Source organism: Phyllobates terribilis, unplaced genomic scaffold (genome assembly GCF_046119375.1).
Source record: "Phyllobates terribilis strain yellow unplaced genomic scaffold, ASM4611937v1 Scaffold_9__5_contigs__length_417890890, whole genome shotgun sequence".
In the NCBI taxonomy this organism is placed as follows: domain Eukaryota; kingdom Metazoa; phylum Chordata; class Amphibia; order Anura; family Dendrobatidae; genus Phyllobates; species Phyllobates terribilis.
The window spans coordinates 66111312-66135823 of NW_027362769.1; the positions used below are offsets into that span (position 1 = coordinate 66111312).

The 24512-nt window shown below is 42.3% G+C and overlaps 1 protein-coding gene across 1 annotated transcript in view; it reads left to right on the forward strand.

Moving 5' to 3' along the window:
- The window catches only part of SLX9 (SLX9 ribosome biogenesis factor), a 165359-nt gene that overhangs the window by 123998 nt on the left and 16849 nt on the right, over window positions 1-24512 (forward strand). The window contains exon 4 of the mRNA XM_073646554.1: window positions 11004-11166. Within this exon, the coding sequence (XP_073502655.1) occupies window positions 11004-11166 (163 nt within the window). The remainder of the gene's footprint in view (window positions 1-11003; window positions 11167-24512) is intronic.

Sequence of the window (24512 nt, forward strand, 5' to 3'; positions counted from 1 at the left end):
AAATTGACGGGGGCTTTGCCCTATTTTTGTGTCCAGCCAGGTACGACTAGGCAGCTGGGGGCTGGAATCCGCAGCGCAGGGAGGCCCAAGCTTTCTGGGCCCCACCCGCTGCAAATTGCAGTCCACAGCCACCCCAGAAATTGACGCGTTCATAGAAGCGCCATCTTCTGGCGCTGTACCCAACTCATCCAGGGCCCTGGTGCGGTGGCTCACTGGGTAATAAAGGGGTTAGGGCCAGCTTGGTATTATCAGCTGGCCCTGAGCCCGAAATTCATGGGGTCACACCAATATTAGACATGACTGCCATGAATTTCTAGTAAAGTATTTAAAAAACCACAACACCCAGAATAAAGTCCTTTAATTGAAATAAACACACAATTTTTTAATGTTCTAAATGAAACCATACTTACCATCACGCCCATTCCAGCTGAAGCCAATGTCTTCTGCAATAAAAGTAAAATAATAAAGCAACCTCATCCTTACCTTTCCATGGTTCCCAGGACAGCTTCAGCTCTGCTACATTCACATGACAGCGTGGGAGAATTCTCCTGCTCATGCTGTGAGCGTGAGAGAATTCTCCCACGCTGGGATGGCATTGAGAGGACAGGCTGGATCGCAGCTGAGCGCTGCCATCCAGCTTGTCATCCTTCAGAGACACTGCAGAGCGCAAGCATGCCTGCGCTCTGCAGTGTCTATGAAGCATGACATGCTGGATGGCAGCGCTCAGCTGCGATCCAGCCTGTCATCTCAATGCCATCCCAGCATGGGAGAATTCTCTCATCACCGCATGCGCAGGAGAATTCTCCCACGCTGTCAGTAACGTGCATGAGGTGAGCTGAGTTCATTGGACATGAACTCGGCTCATCTGGATGCCGTCACAGCCAGACACTGAGGAGCGCAAGCATGCCTGCTCTTCTCAGTGTCTGCGGCATGGCAAGCTGGATGGCAGCTTTCGGCTGTGATCCAGCCTGTCATGTGAATGTAGCAGAGCTGGAGCCGTCCTGGGAACCATGGAAAGGTAAGAATGATGTTGGTTTATTATTTTATTTTTATTGCAGGAAATCGTTGGCTTCAGCTGGAATGGGCGTGATCGTAAGTATGGTTTAATTTAGAACATTAAAGAATTGTGTGTTTATTTCAATTAAAGGACTTTATTCTGGGTGTTTGTGTTTTTTTTTTTTTTTAACTTTGACTATGGGGGGTTAGTAATGGGGGTGTCTTGTAGACGCCTCTCCATTACTAACCTGGGCTTGATGTCAGCTGGCATTATAAGCTGACATCAACCCCAACCCTATTACCCCACTGCCACCGCTACAGGGCAGTGGGAAGAGCGAGGCTAAGTGCCAGAATTGGCGCATCCTATGGATGCGCCATTTCTGGGGCGGCTGACGGCTGGTGTTTCTAGCCTGGGAGGGGGCCAATATTCATGGCACCCTTCCTGGGCTATGAAAATAGGGGGGACCTCACGTCATTTTTTTGGGGGGGTCCCCCATTTTAATAGCTGGTAAAGGCTAGGTATTCAGCTGGGGGCTGATATTAGTAGCCTGGGAAGCTCCGTGGGTATTACCCCCTTCCCAGGCTTCAAACATCTGCCCCAGCCGTCTGCTTACCCTCCGCTAAAGACTAAAATTGCAGGGAACCTCACGCCAATGTTTTTTTCAATAAATCCTTTATTTTAACACTAAATGACAAGTACAGTAATCAACACTATCACTGTACTTATTATATATGTGACTGACATGTTTCTATCTATCTAATCTATGTGTAATGCTCTATTCTTTCTGTTCTAAATTGTCGGGTACCGGTGTATGCCGCTGATGAATTGCCGGCCTTCTTCTTTAAAGAGATGGGTGCATGAAAATCGTAGGGCACTAGTGTGTTCCAAGTGCCCTGCAATGTTTTTCATGCACCCTCCTATATACCCTGCCTGCCTGTCTGCCTATATATTCTGCCTGCCTGACGTTTAATTGAGCACCGTTCCCATCGATTTGGGCAATTTTTGACCTTCTACAGACTGCCGGGGGGGGGGACCACCAGAAAAATGCTCGAGTTTCCCATAGACTTACATTGGGCTCGTTGCTCGGGTCGAGCACCCGAGTATTCCAATGTGCTTGACCCGAGCTTCGAGCACCCGAGCATTTTAGTGCTCGCTCATCACTAGTCATTATCCTGTTGCAAGACCCATGACCTGCGACTGAGACCAAGCTTTCTGACACTGGGCAGCACATTTCTCTCTAGAATCCCTTGATAGTCTTGAGATTTCATTGTACCCTGCACAGATTCAAGACACCCTGTGCCAGATGCAGCAAAGCAGCCCCAGAACATAACAGAGCCTCCACCATGTTTCACAGAAGGGACAGTGTTCTTTTCTTGATATGCTTCATTTTTCTGTCTGTGAACATAGAGCTGATGAGCCTTACCTAAAACTTCCATTTTTGTCTCATCTGTCCATAGGACATTCTCCCATAAGCTTTGTGGCTTGTCAACATGTAGTTTGGCAAATTCCAGTCTGGCTTTTTTATGATTTTTTTTCAACAATGGTGTTCTCCTTGGTCATCTCCCATGAAGTCCACTTTGGATCAAACAACAACGGATGGTGCGATCTGACACTGATGTTCCTTGAGCTTGAAGTTCACCTTTAATCTCTTTAGAAGTTTTCCTGGGCTCTTTTGTTACCATTCGTATTATCCGTCTGTTTGATTTGTCATCAATTTTCCTCCTGCGGCCACGTCCAGGGAGGTTGGCTACAGTCCCATGGATCTTAAATTTCTGAATAATATGTGCAACTGTAGTCACAGGAACATCAAGCTGCTTGGAGAAGGTCTTATAACCTTTACCTTTAACATGCTTGTCTATAATTTTCTTTTGCTAATCTCCTGAGACAACTCTTTCCTTTGCTTCCTCTGGTCCATGTTGAGTGTGGTATGCACCATGTCCCCAAACTGCACAGTGAGTATCTGTAGCCCTATATACAGGCCCACTGACTGATCACAATATTGTAGACACCAGTGATGCTAATTAGTGGACACAACTTGATTTAACATGTCCCTTTTGTCACATTATTTTCAGGGGTACCATCATTTCTGTCCAGGCCTATTTCATGAGTTTAATTTTTTTTTAAATTCTGTGGAAGCAGAAAAGCAATGTCTGACTTTCATTTGTTCATTTTCATAGATTTTTTATTTATTATTACTTTTGTCAGATTCAAGTTATTTCTGTGACCATTGTGGGTTTTTCTTTCATTAAATGAGGAGTACCAGCAATTTTGACCACATGTGTATGTTCCCATTTCCATACATAAGACATTGTTTAGTTTGAATTTCAATTCTTCTATCGTTGTGGGGTATTTTTCTATCCAATGTAGTGCTAAAAGTTTTGTAGCTTGAAATAGTACTCGGGAGATAGCTATAGGGGAACCCGAATCCAGGCCCTCCTCCACCAGACCCAAACACAGATTTTATTAAGTCAATTACCCCCTTCCAATAGTTCCCAATGTTTACACACTCCCACATCTTGTGCATTAAATGAGCGTAGTTTTTTCCGCATCTTGGATACAGGTTGTCCACTCGTATACCAATTTTAAATAGGACACTCGGGGTCTTATATACTCTATGAATAAGAAAGATTTGGGACAGTCTTTGTGATTTAGACCAGGATAAAATCGGAATTAGATCCAGCACCTCTTCCCATTGTTCCTGAGATAGGGGACCCAAATCTTTTTCCCCCTTTACTCTGGCTGTGATGGAATACTTTTCTACATGCACAGCAATAAGCTGCTTTATATATATGGGAAATTAAACCCTTCGAGTCTATCGCAGAAGCAATTGTATCAATTATAGAGTGTTTATTTATAATAATGTCATTTGCTCTGAGTTGTGCATTATACGCATGACGTATTTGCAAAAATTGATAAAATATTTTGTGAGTAAGATTGTAGCCTGCTCTTATTTGTTCGAAGTTTTTAAATATTCCCTCATTTAGGAGTTGTGACAAAAAAAAAATGCCCCTATCTTCCCAATTGTTGAAGCCTTTTAGCTTGTATACCTCTGGCATGTTGTAGTTATACCATAGAGGTGTGTAGTTTGTGAATTTCCCAATTCCTAACATATTTTTGCCTCAATCCCATACTTTATATATCAGGTTCAGTGTGGGACTGTTTGGGACATTCTCTCGAGGGGGACGCATGTCTGATACTGACATTAGCAGTTTCCATTTAGTTCCTTTTCTAACTGGTTGACCTGATATTCCGCAGTGTTCGTTTGTTCCCCAACCGTGAAACTGTTGCATTTGTGAGGCCAAGAAGTAGATCCAGGCATTTGTAATAGCTAATCCACCATTATCTTTTCCTCTCTGCAGGGTCTCTAGTTTAATAGCTCCTTAGATTTAGCCCAATGAGATTTCGTGTACACCTCTCCTACCCATGGCAGTGCTGGGTGCCTATTATTTGTAAGGGATGTAACATCTTAGGGTTGGTTAGTCTTCTTCTCTAACACTTAGGGCTTGTTCACACTTTTGCAGAAAAATCAGCTGCACATAGCCTTATACTAGTCTTTACCCGTTGTTTTCTGGTTTCTTTTCCAATATTTATGGTATATATTATTTTTCTATTGTCTGTCTGTCACTATATATACAGTCTTAGGGAAACTGTCCTTTATGTACAGCATGTAGTCAGCCACGTCCACAAGAATGAATAACTTGGAGATTCGTAAAAAGCCCAACTCTCAATCTGCCGTTTCGTTCCTGATTTAACCATCTGTTCTGTCAATGTTGTGATGTTGTGTGGAGACAGATTAAAGGGGTATTCCCATCTCCAAGATCCTATCCCAATATGTAGTAGGTGTAATAATAATAATATTAGCAAATACCTACAATTAGAAATGTAGTATAGTATTTTTGATTCCCTATGCCACTTACCTCCTGTGCAAGCAATACAGGAGCTTGGGTATCCATGATTACGACCACTGATAAAGTGACAGTTAGTTAGTTAGCTGCTAGTGGTCGTAACCGTGGATACCTAAGGTCCTGCAATGCCTGCACATGAGGTAAGAGAGATAGCGAATCAAAAATACCTCCAATTAGAAATGTAGTATAGTATTTGCTAATATTATTATTATTACACCTCTTACATATTGGGATAGGATCTTGGAGATGGGAATACCCCTTTAAACTGAATTATACACAGCATCTATCGGTTTGTCTTTCTAGTCTGAATCTTGTTTTATTCAAAAGTGTGCTCGCTTACTTTAAGGGTGTTGTGGAAAAAAAAAAAAATTAATAAAAAAGTGTGTACTATACACTCACCCTTCTGATCATTTTTCTTTCCGTCCAGCCACTACACTGATGCCTCCACCTTGCGCCAGTCAATGCAAAGGTTACCCCTCTGCTACAGGGTACAATATAAACTTATCTCTCTAACCTACAAAGCTCTTTACAGTTCTGCACCAATATACACCACGATCCATCATCTGTTTATCACCCTACCCAGGCTCTCCGTTCTGCAACTGATGGTAACTGCACTTAGACAGATCCTGGCTGATGACCGGATCATGCAGCTTTATATCATAGCCCTATTTATTGTAATGATGGCTGGACCATACATATCAAGCACGTTCTACCTATTGTGTCCTCCCCATTTCCTTATAGATTGCAGCTTGCGAGCAGGACCCTCACTCCTCCTGTAACTGGTGAACTACAGGTGCATCTCACTAAATTAGAATATCATCAAAAAGTAATTTATTTCAGTTCTTCAATACAAAAAGTGAAACTCGTATATTATATAGAGTCATTACAAACAGAGTGATCTATTTCAAGTGTTTATTTCTGGTAATGTTAATGATTATGGCTTACAGCCAATGAGAGCGCAAAAGTCATTATCTCAGTAAATTAGAATACTTTATAACAACAGCTTGAAAAATGTTTTTAAAATCCAAAATGTATGTTCAGTAAATGCACTCAATACTTGGTCAGGTCTTCTTTTGCATCAATTACTGCATCAATGCGGCGTGGCATGGAGGCGATCAGCCTGTGGCACTGCTGAGGTGTTATGGAAGCCCAGGTTGCTTTGATAGCAGCCTTCAGCTCGTCTGCATTGTTGGGTCTGGTGTCTCATCTTCCTCTTGACAATACCCCATAGATTCTCTATGGGGTTAAGGTCAGGCGAGTTTGCTGGCCAATCAAGCACAGTGATACTGTTGTTTGTAAACCAGGTATTGGTACTTTTGGCAGTCTGGACAGGTGCCAAGTCCTGCTGGAGAATGACATTTCAATCTTCAAAAAGCTTGTCGGCAGAGGGAAGCATGAAGTGCTCTAAAATTTCCTGGTAGACGGCTGCGCTGACTTTGGTCTTGATAAAACACAGTGGACCTACACCAGCAGATGACATGGCTCCCCAAACCATCACTGATTGTGGAAACTTCACACTAGACCTCAAGCAGCTTGGATTGTGGCCTCTCCACTCTTCCTCCAGACTCTGGGATCTTGATTTCCACATGAAAATTGGATCTCTGAGACCTTGTGGAGTGTGTCAATGACTGCCTTCTGGACATCTGTCAAGTCAGCAGTCTTCCCCATGGTTGTGGAGCCTACTGAAACAGACTAAAGGACCTTTTTAAACGCTTAGTAATCCTTTGCAGGTGTTTTTTGTTAATTATTTTAATTTACTGAGATAATGACTTTTGTGTTCTCATTGGCTGCAAGCCATAATCGTCAACATTAACAGAAATAAACACTTGAAATAGATCACTGTAATGACTCTATACAATATGAGTTTCACTTTTTGTATTGAAGAACTGAAATAAATTAACTTTTTGATGATATTCTAATTTAGTGAGATGCACCTGTGTGTTACTCTTACGTCTTTATTGCCTATGTCCTCACTCTATTGTAAAGTGCTGCGGAATATGTTGGCGCTATGTCAATAAAATGAATGTTATTTATTATTCATCTACTATTGGATGCTTTGTCCTGGGTAACATCACTTTGGTCACCCCTACTACCTTTTTTTTTCTTCTTTTTTTTAATTGTCTGTGAAATGGTGAAAGTCTGACTGCTGAAGATGGAGGGAGCGTCTGCTTGGGAAGTGACAAGAACTATCCTTTAAACATAGCTGACAACTCCCACGCCCGTTACAAGAATGGTAGCTGATGGCCTTATGAGAGCACAAACATTTAGTCCTGGGAATATACAGATGTGTTGTGCAGTTACCATTTCTAGCATTCAGCTTCCTTCCCTAGTTTAACAGTGAAAAATAAGTACATGTTGTGGCCTCCTGGGTGTAAAAGGGTTAAAAAGGGCTTTTTCATATATTCAATGTTGTCTACACATTGTCCCCAAAAGCAACAGACGGTTTCATTTTTTTTTTTTTTTATAACTCCGTGCTTGTTTTAGAGCAGCCTAGTTTAGCGTCAGAGCCCACGTAAGCATACACAAGAAAGCAAATCATGGAAGCCAGCCATGGCAGCTGTTCCAGCGCATAGTGATAGCTGGGGTGGATAATTTACTGTGTGTCAGCAGCATGTTTCTATTGCACCTCCACATCTGGCTTTAATTGCACTTTGTGCCTGGCTTCCCTCCACTTCAATTTAAGCTGACCCCTTCTTATTTCGCCTGTAAAGCCTTGCACTGTTAACCACTGTGCAATCTATGTCCAAGACATTCTCTTTAAAGAGATGGCCAGAAACAAACGGTTATTCTTTCTAATTCTTTAATTTTTTTCAAGGCTATGGATACCTTTTGACATGGGGAAAAATGATTTTTACATGTCAGTGGTTGCCATTAGTTAAAGGGTAACCATACTTTCAAGTAACCTTTTAAAGAAGCACTCCTTCCATCAAAGATTTTATCCTCTTAATATATTGCTATCATCTTATTATATAGCACTGTGTACTCACAATTGCTCATTTTGCCTTTCTACCCAGCTAATTCTTCTCTTTTCAGGAAAGATAATACATCAATAGTGATCAATCTAGCTATGACTCCAACTCTGGCTTGAGAAAGACTTGTTAGAAAGCACAGAACAATCTTTCTGTGTCTCTTTTCATCTGCTTCATCTCTCTGCAACTCTCTTCCTCCCATCTCTCCTCTCTATGGGGTATTTTGGGGGGTATCTGGCAGTCTGTCTTGCTGAGAGATTGTTTTGAGTTGTTTTTTTCAGGGTGGATGGTGAGTTCAGGAGGCAGGGGAGAGAAGAAGTTGTGTCTTATAAGTGGGGAAGGAAGCAGATCTCTGAGGTATATTACAAAGTTACTTATATTCATCTATACCATCGATTTATTTAAAGTTTGTTGAAATTTGTTCCCATTTAATAATGTTGGCGTAAGTTTTAGTCTGCAATCGTCATTCATTTTCAGACCTCCTGATATGCTTTTTGCTGCCTGTACAAAGTTTCAGATTTTTCTCTTAAGAGAGTGTCTCTTCCAGTAAGATAGGCTGGATGTGAGATCTGTGTGTATCCAGGGTGCTGCCGTCTTCACTTTCTTTTATGTATCCGCTTCTACTCTGCACTTATTTTTTCTTCATCTGCTTTCCTTCTTTTCTAGAAAAAAGAAAAATCTGAGTTCTAAGCTTAAAAAGTGCAAGATTATTAATACAAAATGTATAAACTATGCATGAAATTCATAAAGGCGAACAAGACAGTACATAGATAACCAAGCAGTTTGAGCACATTAGCAACAATCAATAAAGAAATATGAATGCATCAGCAAGTATAACAGACACAATAGTCATATGTATGAATGCAGACCTAAAGATCAAGATTGTGGGTATATAGTAAACAAACTCCTTCCCCTGGTAATGACGCCAACTGCAAGGTTTCCACAATAAAAGCAGTCCCCAATGCGCGTTTCGCACTGTCTACTATGATGCTTCCTCAGGGGGTCGGTATAAAAGTATAACTAACAGGACCTCAGGTATTTTTAATGACAATCATATGATTTGAGTGACAGCCAATGAGATTGAGATAGGCAGCGCATGCACACCCCGTCACTCGCATCCACCAATCATCACCCGTACCTTCAAGGTAGTACCACACGTGCACGGGAGTGTGGACGCATCACCATGCGCGGACACCATTTCCTTCTTTCTATAGTCTGTTTTCTCTGGCCTCCCTGAGACTGTACATGCTTTCTCTCTTGTTCTTATTGTGAAAATCTCATGTACAACTCATTCCACCTCCCTGCTGTTTTCTCTGACAATGAGAGTAGTGAGGACAGATGGTCTTCAGAACTGAGAGCTAAACTTTGAAGGATTTGTAACATTTTTGTAAAGCCTCTAAGCTAGATAAAAAAACATATAGGCATTCTGCAGCCGCATACTGGTAGAAAGTTCTGAGCAAAGACTGTTTACAAACTTGCTTAACTTTAAATTTAGTAAGAAAATTAACAATTAAAAATAAATTCTGCAAAGGTGTACATAGCCTTTAAGGGGATTGTTGCTTTTTCATCTGCAATTAATGAGGCTTTGGCATCTTATTGTGAAATATAAGTAAATGTGGTTACACCCATGAGTGTTACAACATTGAATTGGATCTAAATCAATCAATCTGAAGTACCTGATCTTCAAACAACACTGGGGAGAAATGCTCCGAATATATGTTTTAGAAATTCGGGCATAATCTGTAGTTTTTGCAAACATGAATGTATTTGAATGCCCATATTTATTATATTGATGGCTGGACTGAACGCGGCAAGCACTTCTTCACTTTTCGTGTCCCCCCTACTTCCTCATAGATTGCAGCTATTGAGCAGGGCCCTCGCTCCTCTTATAGTTCAATGCATGTGTTACTCTGTAATGTCTTATCTTGTTTGTACAAGTTCCCTCCGAATTGTAAAGCGCTGCTGAATATGTTGGTGCTATAGAAATAATAAATTCTTAGTATGTTAATATCATTTTTATACATACATGCACACACTTATGTCAACTTTTAAAAGGTTACTGAAAACATCTCTTCTCTGGGAAATAGTTACTTTGGCTATTGTCATTCTGAAGACACAGGCTGGGATTTTAATTATTACTAGACTGGGGTCACACAGCCGTCGATTCTCTCATGCGAGACAATGTGCTAATGTCTCTCAGATCAAACTGTCAGAGATTGAGCCGAGTGTCACCTTACTCTGATCTGATGCTCTCGCATGAGAGAATCGCAGTGCAGGTACAGAGTAGATGGAGAATTTAATGTCTCCATCTTCTCCATTGTTTATGTGAGCGTACATCTGACTGCTCTCAGATGACATCCGAGTGCAGTCTGATGTTTTACACGCACCCATAGACTTGTATGGGTGCGCGTGATCCGATTATCGGATGCAGTCTCTGCATGCTGCGACTGTTTTCTCATGAGAATCGGCATGAGAAAATAATCGCTAGTCGGCACTGCCCAATGGGGCCGAGTGCTATCCGATAAAACACGTGTTATACAGTTGTGTGAGCGAGCCCTTAAAGGAGTTTTCTGAGACTGGAATTAATATTCTGTCCTTGGGATAGGCTATCAATATTGGATGAATAGGGGTCAGATTCATTGTGCTGCCACAAAACTTTGGCTAAAAGGACTGCAGCTCTCCAGCAAACACCACATTTCCCTCCTTGTTCACCAGGAGAAACTGCAGCGTACAAGTGAATGGTAATGAGCTGCAGTACTACGAACAGCCACTGCAGCACTATGCCAGGATGATAATGAAGGGTCCCAGAAAACCCCTTTAGTGTATTATTTATTTTATTACAGCAGCCAACAATATACTGTACATGTAATGCCTTGGATGACTGAATGGCTATCCAATTAGAAAGGTGAACAGTTGCTTTAGTGACCTGTACACTAAGGAGGCTACGGGTATTAATCATTCAGCCAACTTCTGGTGAAATGGTTTTCGCACCTTTAGTCCTGCTAGATCTTAACCAACTTTGCTTTTTGACTTTGTATTTACTTTTTCTCTTTTTCAAATTCTGTTTGTTTGTTTTTTCCTCTTGGAATTTGAAATAAATCTACTTAAGTAACAAAACATTCTTTCCTTCAGAAATCGATTCCCTGAAACTGGCTCAGCTGGCAAGAAAGGCTCAGGCCAAGAGAAAAGCTACCCCAGTGGTTGGGGACATGCAGCCGCTCATGGATGCCTTACCTGAGCTGTCAGCATTGACCTCTGCTAGTAAACCCAGAGCACGTCGGAAGCAGCCGAAAGAGTAAGTTGTGTTATTTCTTATTTGCTACATTGCTCAAAAAAAAAAAAAAAAATACCCCTGCAGATTTTGTCTGGTGAGACACATCACCACCTCTATAAGATGATTTCTCACATTTATCAGCCACATCCTACTTCCGTTGGGCACAATGAGATCACCTCTGTCCCTGGATGCGATGGCCGTGCTTGACAATTTTTGTTAGCACCATAAACTTTAAATGAAGCGGCAGGAGGGTGCATGCTTGTCCACCAGTCAATTCAAAATCTGCGTACAGGGTAAAGGTTCCCCTGATTTTGTAATTATCAGAGTCCCATTGGTTGAATCCACACTAATCTAGAATTCATATCTAATTCTGAGCAAGTGCTAAGTGTTTTTGGTTGGAATATCCCATTAAACTTGTAATCCACACAATAAGCCGATAAAGGGGAGAAAAGTGAAACACAGACACACCAATTCCCACAAGCAAACGTCAGGCCGGTTTCACACATCCTTTTTAGGTGGTCCAAGTACGGACCATGATTCATGGACTGGCTGCAGATCTCTTGACCTGAATTTTATAGTCTCATAGTCAACAATGGAGACTTTCAAGTTCGGGTCAGGGGACATACAGCCATTCTGTAAATCACAGTCTGTACTCGGATCACCAAACACGAACGTGTGAAACCGGCCTTCTTCTTTCAGTCAGGGATAGATGTATGAATCCAATATGCAAAGAGCAAGATAATCAATACTACTGCCATACAATGACCATATGAGGTGCAGATACCAGGTCTGTGCAGGAGTTCTGAAAACAAGGAGTTTGTATGTTCTCCCCGTGTTTGCGTAGGTTTCCTCCAGGGTCTCCGATTTCCTTCCACACTTCAAAGACCTACTGATAGGGAATTTAGATTGTGAGCCCCGATGGGGACAGTGATGATGCCTGTGAAGCGCTGTGGAAATTAATGCCATTGTATAAGTGAGTAAAATAAATGAATAAGTTAAAATATAGAAAATCAATCATTAATGTAAAGGCAATGCCCTGCCTTATGTACAAGTGGGGTGAGTTTACATAATAGTAAATGAGGCGTTAACATTTTCTGTAGTGCAGAATAAGCGACATCCATAAAATCCCGGGTTCCTTCTGCAGCACATTACTCTATGACCTTGCCAGTGATGGATAGTGGACAGATGTGGTGCTGTGAGAACAGAAGATTAAATGACCCTGTGACGTGTAAAGGATCTAGTTTCTATCCGTTTGGCATACTACGGGATTAGGAGATTTATTTTATCATTGTTTTATTAATTTAGTGTTTTTCGCTTTTATATTTACTCATGTGGCACGGCGTGGTGCAATACGTTTGTGATTTTTAAGATAATTGCGGTACTATTTATACAGCGCTTGCATATTCTGAATGAAATACAATGTAATTACTTACATTTTTGTTTTATTCTCCCTGAATTATTATATTAAATTGTAGAAATTTTAGATTTTTAGGAAAACAAAATATGTAGGTTTTGTGAGGCTAAATTTGTCAAACTATGTTTTCATAGACCTTACTTTGTGTACATGTCATGCTGGAACAGGAACAGGCTTTACCCAAACTGTTGCCACAAAGTTGGAAGCATACAATTGTCTACATTTTGTGTGACATTATCTTACATGTTACAGGAAGTAAGGGGCCTTACCCCAATCTTTAAAGAAGCCCTCCTCCTCCCATCAAAGTATTTATCCTTTTAATATATTACGATCATCATATTATGCAGCACTGTGTACTTACAATGGCTCATTTTGCCTTTCTACCCATTTACTTATTCTGTTTTCTAAGCTCGATGTAGAAACAGGAAGTCTCTTGTCCCTGTATTTATTATCCCCCTCTTCAACTCCTGACTCAGCTGCTCCCCCCCCCCCCTGCCATTGACTTTTGCAGTTACGCATGCCTCATACAGGGGAAATTGACCTCCTGTTTCTACATAGAGCTTAGAAGGATTCAGATTTCAGTTTTTAATCATGTGATGTCATAGACCTAATGGAAAAAGAGAAGAATTACCTGGGTAGAAAGGCAAAATGAGCAATTGTAAGTACACAGTGCTTTATAATATGATGATTACCATATATTAAGGGGTCAAAAATTTTGATGGGAGAAGACTTCTTTAAAGGGAAACTGTCATCAGGTTTTTGCTACGTCGTCTGAGAGAAGCATAATGTGGGAAAAGAGACCCTGATTCCAGCGATGTATCACTTAGTTTACTGGGTGCAGCAGTTGTGATATAATCAGAGGTTTTACATGTCTGATCCACTTTAAGTATTATTACACAGGAACCTCCAAACACTTAAAGGAGTTGTCAGCTACTTTCACATTGATGCCCTATCCGTAGGATAGGGCATCAATGTATGATCGGCCGGAGTCCCGCACGCGGCACCCCCGCCAATCAGCTGTTATCGGCATCGGTGCCGGCGGCGGCTGGAAGTTCTTACCTGTGGTGCTTGGTCGTCAAGTTGCAGTGGCCGGTGCTTGTTACTGCACATCCACCTCCTATTCAGTTGAATGGGAGGCGGATGTTCAGTACCCCACGGCGGCCACTACAGATGGACGGCCAAGCACCGCAGATAAGGACTTCCGACTGCCGCCAGAACCGATAACAGCTGATCAGCGGGGGTGCCGGGTGTCTGCATGCTCAGTGTAGTAACTTGCCTGAACTCTTAATCACCCCTTTGACCCCTTTCCAGTCATTTTACAATTGTGTCATTTTACTTTATATTGAACTGTCCTCTGCTGAAGTGTATTGTTTAAATCTATAAAAACGCAAAATCATTAACATAAGAGTTTAGTGGATATTCAAAGCAATAGGAATCTACTAAAAATGAATAGCCACTCAACAGTGGCGTAACTAGAGTTCGATGGGTCCCGGTTCAAGATTTTGGCCCCCACTTTGGTGTGTGTTTCCTGGCCCCATCCTGGTATATATGTCCCTTATCCTGGTATATCCCCATCCTGGTATATATGTCCCTTATCCTGGGCCCCATCCTGGCATATATATCTCTTATCCTGGGCCCCATCCTGGCATATATATCGCTTATCCTGGGCCCCATCCTGGCATATATATCCCTTGTCCTGGGCCCCATCCTGGTATATATATCCCTTGTCCTGGGCCCCATCCTGGCATATACATCCCTTGTCCTGGGCCCCATCCTGGCATATACATCCCTTGTCCTGGGCCCCATCCTGGCATATACATCCCTTGTCCTGGGCCCCATCCTGGCATATATATCCCTTATCCTGGGCCCCATCCTGGCATATATATCCCTTGTCCTGGGCCCCATCCTGGCATATATATCCCTTGTCCTGGGCCCCATCCTGGCATATACATCCCTTGTCCTGGGCCCCATCCTGGCATATATATCCCTTATCCTGGGCCCCATCCTGGTATATATATCCCTTGTCCTGGGCCCCATCCTGGCATATACATCCCTTGTCCTGGGCCCCATCCTGGCATATACATCCCTTGTCCTGGGCCCCATCCTGGCATATACATCCCTTGTCCTGGGCCCCATCCTGGCATATATATCCCTTATCCTGGGCCCCATCCTGGCATATATATCCCTTGTCCTGGGCCCCATCCTGGCATATATATCCCTTGTCCTGGGCCCCATCCTGGCATATACATCCCTTGTCCTGGGCCCCATCCTGGCATATATATCCCTTATCCTGGGCCCCATCCTGGCATATATATCCCTTGTCCTGGGCCCCATCCTGGCATATATATCCCTTGTCCTGGGCCCCATCCTGGCATATACATCCCTTGTCCTGGGCCCCATCCTGGCATATATATCCCTTATCCTGGGCCCCATCCTGGCATATATATCCCTTGTCCTGGGCCCCATCCTGGCATATATATCCCTTGTCCTGGGCCCCATCCTGGCATATACATCCCTTGTCCTGGGCCCCATCCTGGCATATATATCCCTTGTCCTGGGCCCCATCCTGGCATATACATCCCTTGTCCTGGGCCCCATCCTGGCATATACATCCCTTGTCCTGGGCCCCATCCTGGCATATACATCCCTTGTCCTGGGCCCCATCCTGGCATATACATCCCTTGTCCTGGGCCCCATCCTGGCATATATATCCCTTGTCCTGGGCCCCATCCTGGCATATACATCCCTTGTCCTGGGCCCCATCCTGGCATATACATCCCTTGTCCTGGGCCCCATCCTGGCATATACATCCCTTGTCCTGGGCCCCATCCTGGCATATACATCCCTTGTCCTGGGCCCCATCCTGGCATATATATCCCTTGTCCTGGGCCCCATCCTGGCATGTATATCCCCCATCCTGGTATATGTCCCCTATTCTGCTGCGATTCTTAAAGGCCTATAAAAAAAATAAACAATTATACTCGGATCCAATTTTCTGCAGCATTTCTGCATCTCCCTGGCAGAAAAAACGCATGCAGATTGTGCATGCGTTTTTCCTGCAGAATACATGCGGATTCACATGCGTTTCCGCATGCAGATTGACAAGCGCTTTCCAGGCGATAGCATCACTTGGAAAGTGCTTGACAACGGCATGGATTTATACAGTGTGAACCGTAAAAATTAAAACAAATAAAGCTATACTCACCCCCGAGGCCCCGGCGTGGCTGCAGCGCTGCTTCCTGGCTGGTTCCCGGCTGCCGGCATATCGCGAGACAGAGCGGTGAAGGGCCTGCGGTCACATGACTGTGACGTCACCGAAGGTCCTTCAGCACTGCTGGCATTCAGAGAGAAGCCTTCGGAAAGGTGAATATAAACTTTATTTGTTATTTTATTCTTTTTTTACAGGTACAATGGTACCCAGGTCTGGATGAGAGTCTCCTCTCCTCCAGAACTGGGTACCATCCGCACATAGAGACGCATAGAAGCCGCTTGTAAAAATGTACAGTCGCGGTTTCTATGCGTCTCAATGCAAGTCAATGGCGGGAGTTCCGCTGCGCTTCCGCAAAATTAAATGACATGCTGCGGATTTTTGTACGCAGCATAAACGCTGCGGAAAAATCCGCAGCATGTGCATAGAACATGCGGAATCCCCTTGGGGACCATGGGGAGCGGATTACCTAGCGTTTCACAAGCGTTTACGCTGCGGAAATTCCGCAGCAAAAACGCTTGTAATCCGCAACGTGGGCACCCAGCCTAAAGGAAAAGAAAACCTTTCGAAAATGACGAGGGTTCAGAAAATGCTATTTTTTTGGAGGAATTTTTCTTTTCCTGAAACTGTTGTAAACACCTCAAAGAAAACTGTGTGAACATAGCCCTACATGGCCCTTCAGCCATAAGGTCCTCTTTACACAGACACAATTGGACGATCAGCAGCCAGTGTTAAAGAGCTTAAAATGTGCCAGGCCAGGACTAATATTTGTCTGGCTCTGTAGCCTGCTGAATCATAATGGTGTGTAATATACACACAGTTAGACTATGTTCAATGCTGCTTTTTTTATGTTTTTTTTTCTGCAGCCAAAACCTGATGTTTTGGCAGTAAAAAAAAAGCTGCAGACAAAAAGCATGTTTTGCTGGCTTTCTTGCTGCTTTTCTTGCTGTGTTTTTTTGCTTCAATTTTCAGGATCCCAGAGTTCAGCTTTTCTTCCACCACTCAAGCTTGAACAATGCAAGGCTACCAATGCAAGACATATGTGACACCATAAAACATTTTTGAAAAAAAAGGCAATTTGATCAAATTATTTAATGGAAAAGGTTTATGTCTGAAGAATTAGTGACTATTCTGAACAAAAAGGTTCAGATGAGGTCATGAAAAGCGAGGAGGTGGTTAAATTGGTCAGGCATAGTTTACCTAAGACATTGAGTTGGTAGACATTGGAAGAGCAGCTATGGGAATCTTGTCCTATCTTGTCACTGCAGTAGTAAATCGTGGCGTTTGTTTTTTGAGATGTATCAAGCCTTCTCTGCTGTGTTGATAATTCCGTATTTCCCTCATTAGTGTTGAATACATGCATAAGTAAGAGTGGTATTTTAATTTCAACTCCATAGCAACATGCAAGGTGTGGTGGGCGTCACAACCTGCTTAATACTGGCATTCATTTACAATAATTATGTCATCCACTGCACTTATCTGCTTAGAAGCCCCAGAGAATAGGACCAGCTCCGTCTTGTCTGCTGTCAAAACTCTGTTCCCGTCACGATTTTTCTGATATTTGATTCCTTCTGGGTTTAGTTCTACATCCGACTAACTACCTGTCTATGCAATCGCGCTCATTTCATAGTGAAGACACAATGTTTTCTGATGTAGATCTGTCAAGATTTCTTCACCATATGCTTTTCAAGCAAGACACATTGAGACTTTATCTCACAAAGACAAAAAAAAATTATTCTTTTTTTCATCCCCATGACACCAGTTTCCCTAGAGATCGGTTAGTTATACAGCAACAATTCTTTTTTTCAGATCCTCAGACTTCTTTGCCATGTTGAACTTCAGTGACCAGTATGAGAGAGTGTGAGAGCGATTAACACATACATGCCAAACTCTGGCCCACAGGGTGGTTTTATTTGGCCCACACCAGAACCACCACCCCTATGTGCGGCCCATTATTCTGTATGGAGCATTATGTGGGGCCATTATACTGTATTGAGGACCATTTGTGGCCAATTATTCTGTATGGAGGATTATGTGGGGCCATTATACTGTATTGAGGACCATTTGTGGCCAATTATTCTGTATGGAGGATTATGTGGGGCCTATAATACTGTATTGAGGACTATATGAGGCCTATTATTCTGTATGGAGGACTATATGAGGCCTATTATTCTGTATGGAGGACTATATGAGGCCTATTATTCTGTATGAAGGACTATGTGGGGCCTATAATACTGTATTGAGGACTATATGAGGCCTATTCTGTATGGAGGACTACGTGAGGCCATTATTCTGTATGGAGCACTATGCGGGGCCATTATACTGTATGGAGGACCATGTGTGGCCAATTCTGTATGGAGCACTATGTGGGGCCATTATACTGTATTGAGGACCATTTGTGGCCAATTATTCTGTATGGAGGACTATGTGGGGTCTATAATACTGTATTGAGGACTATATGAGGCCTATTATTCTGTATGGAGGACTATATGAGGCCTATTATTCTGTATGGAGGACTATGGGGCCTATAATACTGTATTGAGGACTATATGAGGCCTATTATTCTGTATGGAGGACTATATGAGGCCTATTATTCTGTATGGAGGACTATGTGGGGCCTATAATACTGTATTGAGGACTATATGAGGCCTATTATTCTGTATGGAGGACTATATGAGGCCTATTATTCTGTATGGAGGACTATGTGGGGCCTATAATACTGTATTGAGGACTATATGAGGCCTATTATTCTGTATGGAGGACTATATGAGGCCTATTATTCTGTATGGAGGACTATGTGGGGCCTATAATACTGTATGGAGGACTTTATGAGGCCTATTCTGTATGGAGGACTATGTGGGACCATTATTCTGTATGGAGAACTATGTGGGGCCCATTATTCTGTATGGAGGATTATGTGGGGACCATTACACTGTATACTGGTTGACCTGTGACTTTGTCCAATTTTTTCATTTTGACTCTGTGTGTGTTTGAGTTTGACATCCCTGGTTTAACACCAAATTTAACACACGTACTCCCCATTCACACCTGAGACCGTGTAAAACTAATGAGTCACGACACCAGGGAGGGAAAATGGTTACTTGGCCACAATTTGGCCATTTTCACTTAGGGGTGTACTCCCTTTTGTTGCCAGCGGATTAGACATTAATAGCTGTGTGTTGAGTTATTTAGAGGGCACACCAAATTTACACTGTTATACAAGCTGTACACTGACTACTTCACATTGTATCAAAGTGTCAGATCTTCAGTGTTGTCCCATGAAGAGATGTAATTAAATATTTATAATAGTGTGAGGGGTGTACTCACTTTCGTGATACACACACACACACACACACACACACACACACACACACACACACATACATACACACACACACACTACTTTTTTTTATGGGAATCTGTGACCAGGTTTTGCTACTCTACAGCAGCATGATGTAGGGCAGAGACCCTGATTCTATCAATATATCACATACTGGGCTGCTTGCTGCAGTTTTGATAAAATCACAGTTTTATCTGTTACATATTTACCAGTTCTCTGAATGCTGAGCTCTGTATAACCCCGCCCACACCACAGATTGGCAGCTTTCTGTGTACACTGTGCATAGGCAGAAAGCTGCCACTCCCATTGGGGACTGAGTTATACTGAGCTCATGAATATGGATGAGTACATGGTAGCAGGTTTACTAGTCCTCTAATGATCCTGTCTTGCTGATAAAATGGTGATTTTGTCAAAACTACAGCACGCAGCCCAGTAAGTGTATGTTCCATTCATATTAGGTGGCAAGAACCTGGTGACCGATTCCCTTTAAATTGTTTCTAGTGATGCCATTTTTGCAACACTGTATCATAGAAACATAGATAAATGTGTAAATTGGCAAAATGTCAAGAGACTACCACAGAAATATGAGAAATGAATCCAGTCCTAGGAACTAAAAGTCCTATTGATCTGTACATTTTCACTTTACCTTGTGTGGTTACATGCAAACAAACTGCTTACCCTTCAAGTATCATCTTCCAAGAATATGCTGGCTCGAATGAAGTGGCTGCAGAATAAATAATGCACTTGAGGCATTATGCCTGAAACATAAAAACAAAGCTAACTTGTAGATCAGCTCATATCACATATGAGGGTTAGAGAAAAGTACCATTCAGAGTCAGGCTGGTTTCGCACCTTGTTGGAGCCCCCTTTCTTGCCTTTGTCTGTCTGAAGCTAAAAAACAAAACAAAACGGGGCTTAGGGTATGTGCCCACGATGCAGAAATGCTCGGCAAATTTCTGCTTTGAGGCTGTGTGCCCACGTAGCATTTTTCAAGCGTATATGCTGCGGAATTTCCGCAGCGTAAACGCTTGAAAAACGCATGTATATCTGCACCCCATGGTCCCCAATGGGATTCCGCAAGTTCTATGCACATGCTGCGGATTTTTCCGCAGCGTTTATGCCGCGTTCAAAAATCCGCAGCATGTCATTTAATTTTGCGTTTCCGCAAGCGGAATTGCCTTTGTCCAATGCATAAAAAACGCAAGGCAATTCCGCATGTGGAAAACGCGTGATAAACGCGCGAAAAATGCGCGATAAACGCGTGCGGAATTCCGCATGCGTTTTTCCGGGAGAGGACTTGCATTTATGCAGCAGAAATTTTCTGCTTCATAAATGCAACGTGGGCACATAGCCTAAATCTGCATCTCCTTGGCAGAAAAAACGCATGCGGATTTTACATGTGTTTTTTCAGCGTTTTCGCATGCGTTTTTTCAAGTTCTTTTCCAAGCGATTTTGAGCATCACTTGGAAAAGGGCTTGACAAGTTGATCACACAATATAAATCCGTGCAACTGGCATGGGTTTATATAGTGTGACCAACTTAGAGGAAATTTCTAATATCAAATGCTGCATCTAAAGTAAAAAAAAAAAAAAAAAAGAATTAAAAAGTAAAAAGAAATAAAAAACCTTATACACACCTCTCCGGTGGCCCCCCGGTCTCCTCCCGGCGGCGTCCTCTCTCCTCGATGTCCTGCGGTGTACTGGATGGACCTGCGGTGACGTCATTTAGTCAGCTGATGGCCACACGACCATCACCTGATCGCTGATGTCGGCTTTCGCGTGGCCATCAGCTGACTAAATGATGTCACCGCAGGTCCTGCCAGTACGCCGCCAGGTGGACCTGCGCCGGAGAGGTGAGTATGAATAATTTTTTTTATTTTTTACTTTATAATTCTCTTTCTACTTGCAGGTACCATGGTAGCTGGGTTGGAGGAGAGTCTCCTCTTCTCCCAACCTGGATACCATCTGCACATTGAACTGCATAATATCCACATGTATACATGTTTACATGCGGATATTATGCGGTTCAATGCAAGTCAATGGGTGCGATTTCGCAGTGAAATCGCGCCCAAATTGGTTGTGCTGTGGATTTTTCCGCAATGATGATCCGCAGTGGAAATTTCCGCAGCATGTGCATAGCACATGCGGATTATCATTGGGATACATCCCAAACCTCTTAACAAGCGATTTTAATGCATTTCCGCGGCAGAAATGCCGCCGCGGAAACGCATTAAATCCTTATCGTGGGCACTCAGCCTTAGACAGAATGCACAGGGAGCCATAGACTTTGATTATGCTAACAGTCCATAACATGGATTTTTGTCTCCGTTTCGCCCTTTTTCAGGCGGTGTCCACCTTTTAAGCCACATGTAGTCTACTGCCCTATTGTGTTTTATTTAAAAGACGAATATTACCAAAAAAGAGGCCAAACAGAATCCAGAGTTGCATAATTTGTGTTGTTTGCCTCATTTTACTCAATAACTCAAACAGAGTTTCCATCAGAATCTCGTGTTTTGGGGCTTCAGACGGAAGAATCCGATGGATTCAGGAAAGGGGCTCAAACATGGTGTGAAAGTAGCCATACTATGATGCCACAGACATTTAAAGAAAGTGGAGAAAAGCATAATTCATCTATTGTACATGAATGAGGTTTGGGGGGGGAAGGGGGGAGGGGACTTTTTTGATTTACTTTTTTTTTTTTTTAAGTACCGCTGATCGTTTGTACTAGAATTGAGCGAATAAATTCAGAGGACCCCTGTCCAGTGGTCAGATAAATATTCCATGGTCTCTAGACAGGAGCCCTGAGATCTGCCTCTTGATGGCATCTGCAGTTCCTTTTTTGATAAGTTTTTTGAGCAACATCATGTGTGCGTCACGCTGCAACGATGCGGTCACGCCAAGCCAGCTCCAGATACTCAATAGAGGAGCCTCGGAAGCCGTTGGGTAGGATGTGGGTTGCAGGGCTACGGTCTTGAGTCCATTCACTTATATCTACTTTGAGCTATGTAATGAAATACTTAAGTATTGCAGAATATAGTATCATTTATTTTCACCTGTGAAGCCCAGTCACGTACAAGTCCTCCTGGGCTATGTTCACATGTTGCTTTTTTTGCTGCGTTTTATTTCAAGGAAATTAAAAACTGTGTTTTACAGTAACAGTAAAAGCTATACGATTTCAGAAATCTCATGCCACACACATTGTTTTTTTTTCTTGACTGAATTGGAAAACTGCTGCTTTTTTTGAAAACTGCAGCATGTCACTTCTTTCAGCTTTTTTGCAGCGTTTTTTAACGCATAGGAAGCAATGAGTAAGTGCAAAAAAAGCAGCAAAAACCATTGCTATCAGTTTTTGCTGCATTTTTTGTGAAAAAAAAGCAGGTACTTCAGGATGTGAAACATTTATTTTTGTGATTTTCCCAAGTTTAAACTATAATGTCCTGGTCTCCTCTCACCTGAGAATGGTAGTTTAGGATTAGTACAGTTTAATTAAATTAGTGATCTGTGAGACAGAACAATACCTGTGGCCAACCAAGGAGTGAAATTGAACAATGCCTGACCAACTCAAGGACTGACCAAAGTGTAAAAGTAAACAGTGTCCTACAAACTCCATGCTCTGCCAATGTCTTAGGTAAACTATTCCCGATGAATTGACCTCCCCTTGTGTTACATTTGTAATAGTGTATTTTTTCATTAACTCATATGAACTTTTTTATTCAGAATAGTCACTATTTTTTCAGACATAAAAATCTTTTGCCACTAAATAATTTGATCAAGTTGCCCTTTTTTCCCAAATTTTTTTTATGGTTTCACATATTTCTTGCATCGGTGACCTAACACCTTACATTGTTCATGCTTCGTGGTGGAAGCAAAGTTGAAATGTGGGATCCTGAAAAACGCAGCAAAAACTTAAAAAAACAAAACCTGCTTTTTGTAAGCAGCTTCTTCACTGCCAAGAGAGCAGGTTTTGCCTGCAGAAAAAAATGCAAGATGTGAACATAGCCTAAGAGTACAATGATGGCAGCACTTGAGCCTTCAGTGGGCCACTAGCTACCCATCGACAGCCCGCGATCTAACAATACAGTGCTGTAAGGAAATGATCTAGTACAGTAGGACAAGCTGGAGGACGACCAGTTATGTTATGATTAAGTAAATCATGAGAGTAATTTTAATTTCCAGATTGTTTTTCCCGATTATACGGATTCCTAAACTGGCCACCTGAATGTTTATTTTAATAACTGCCTTTAAAACCATAATTAATTTCCTGAGCTACAAGATTGACCAAAATATACAATCCCTGCACTCGCCCAGATTGTTTGCTGATACAGTTTCGGGGGATTACAGTTTTAATTGCTCTTTGACAATAGCGCTTTTTCTCCAGCAGCTTATATCTGATGTTGATAATCTACAGAAGCGTTTATTTGAGGAGATTAGAATTGTTGTGTGGAAGGACATAAAATCCTTGAGCCATTTGTAAGGGTTATTAATAAAAGATTAGTCTCTGCGGGAAGCCCAGGCCCCCCACCCACTCTGATAAAACCCACTTTGTTGGGTTGGATGGAACGTGTATACAGATGGGATTTCTAATATGTGATGACAGTGCAGGGTAATTGGGTAAGGGCTCATATTGTGTATAGAGACAAAGGCAAGGCATGCACCCAACTGCGCCCCATCTCGGATCGGAAGAGTAAAACAAAAGATCCACTTCTGTACAGCCAGCCAAGATGTACTGGGCAAAGCCTTCCGAGAGCACCAGTGCCAGCAGCTTCATCTCTCCTCCTCTTGTTTCCCTCTCCTTGTATCTTGTCTATTAGAACAGCTGAGGCCGTAGTTATCACTGTTGAATTATAAAAACAAAATTTATGATAACTATAATATACAAAAGATCCGTTGCCTGGTTTTCGAGACCATACTAGGTAATAAAAAGTGGTACATACACTTTTAGAGATACTTCTATTGAACCCAGACATAAAATAATCACATTGGCAGACATGGGCAATGATGAGGTTATAATGAACATATTGGACCACAGACAATAAGACGTAGAGCCAAGTCTTGGTTTACTTTGTCACAGGCAAAAATTCATCTGTCTGTCCCACAAAGGAACTTTAAGACATGATTCATGTACTCAGCCAGACACCATCCATTTTCTATTTGCTGCCAAAATATGTAATGAATGAAACCCCGGCATCATCTCCACATTCTGTGTCTGTGCTACAGATCATCAGAAGACGGGCTTGAAGGTTTTCATAGAAAGAACGTCCAACTGATCTGCAATTTCTCTCACCCATCATTAAGGAGATGCCTTCTCCTAGTGACCTTGTGTAATGTCATACTTGTTACATTTCAGGTGACTTTTCAGAATAAGCTGTCCTGTGTTTTTACATAAAGAATTACACAATTTCTGGT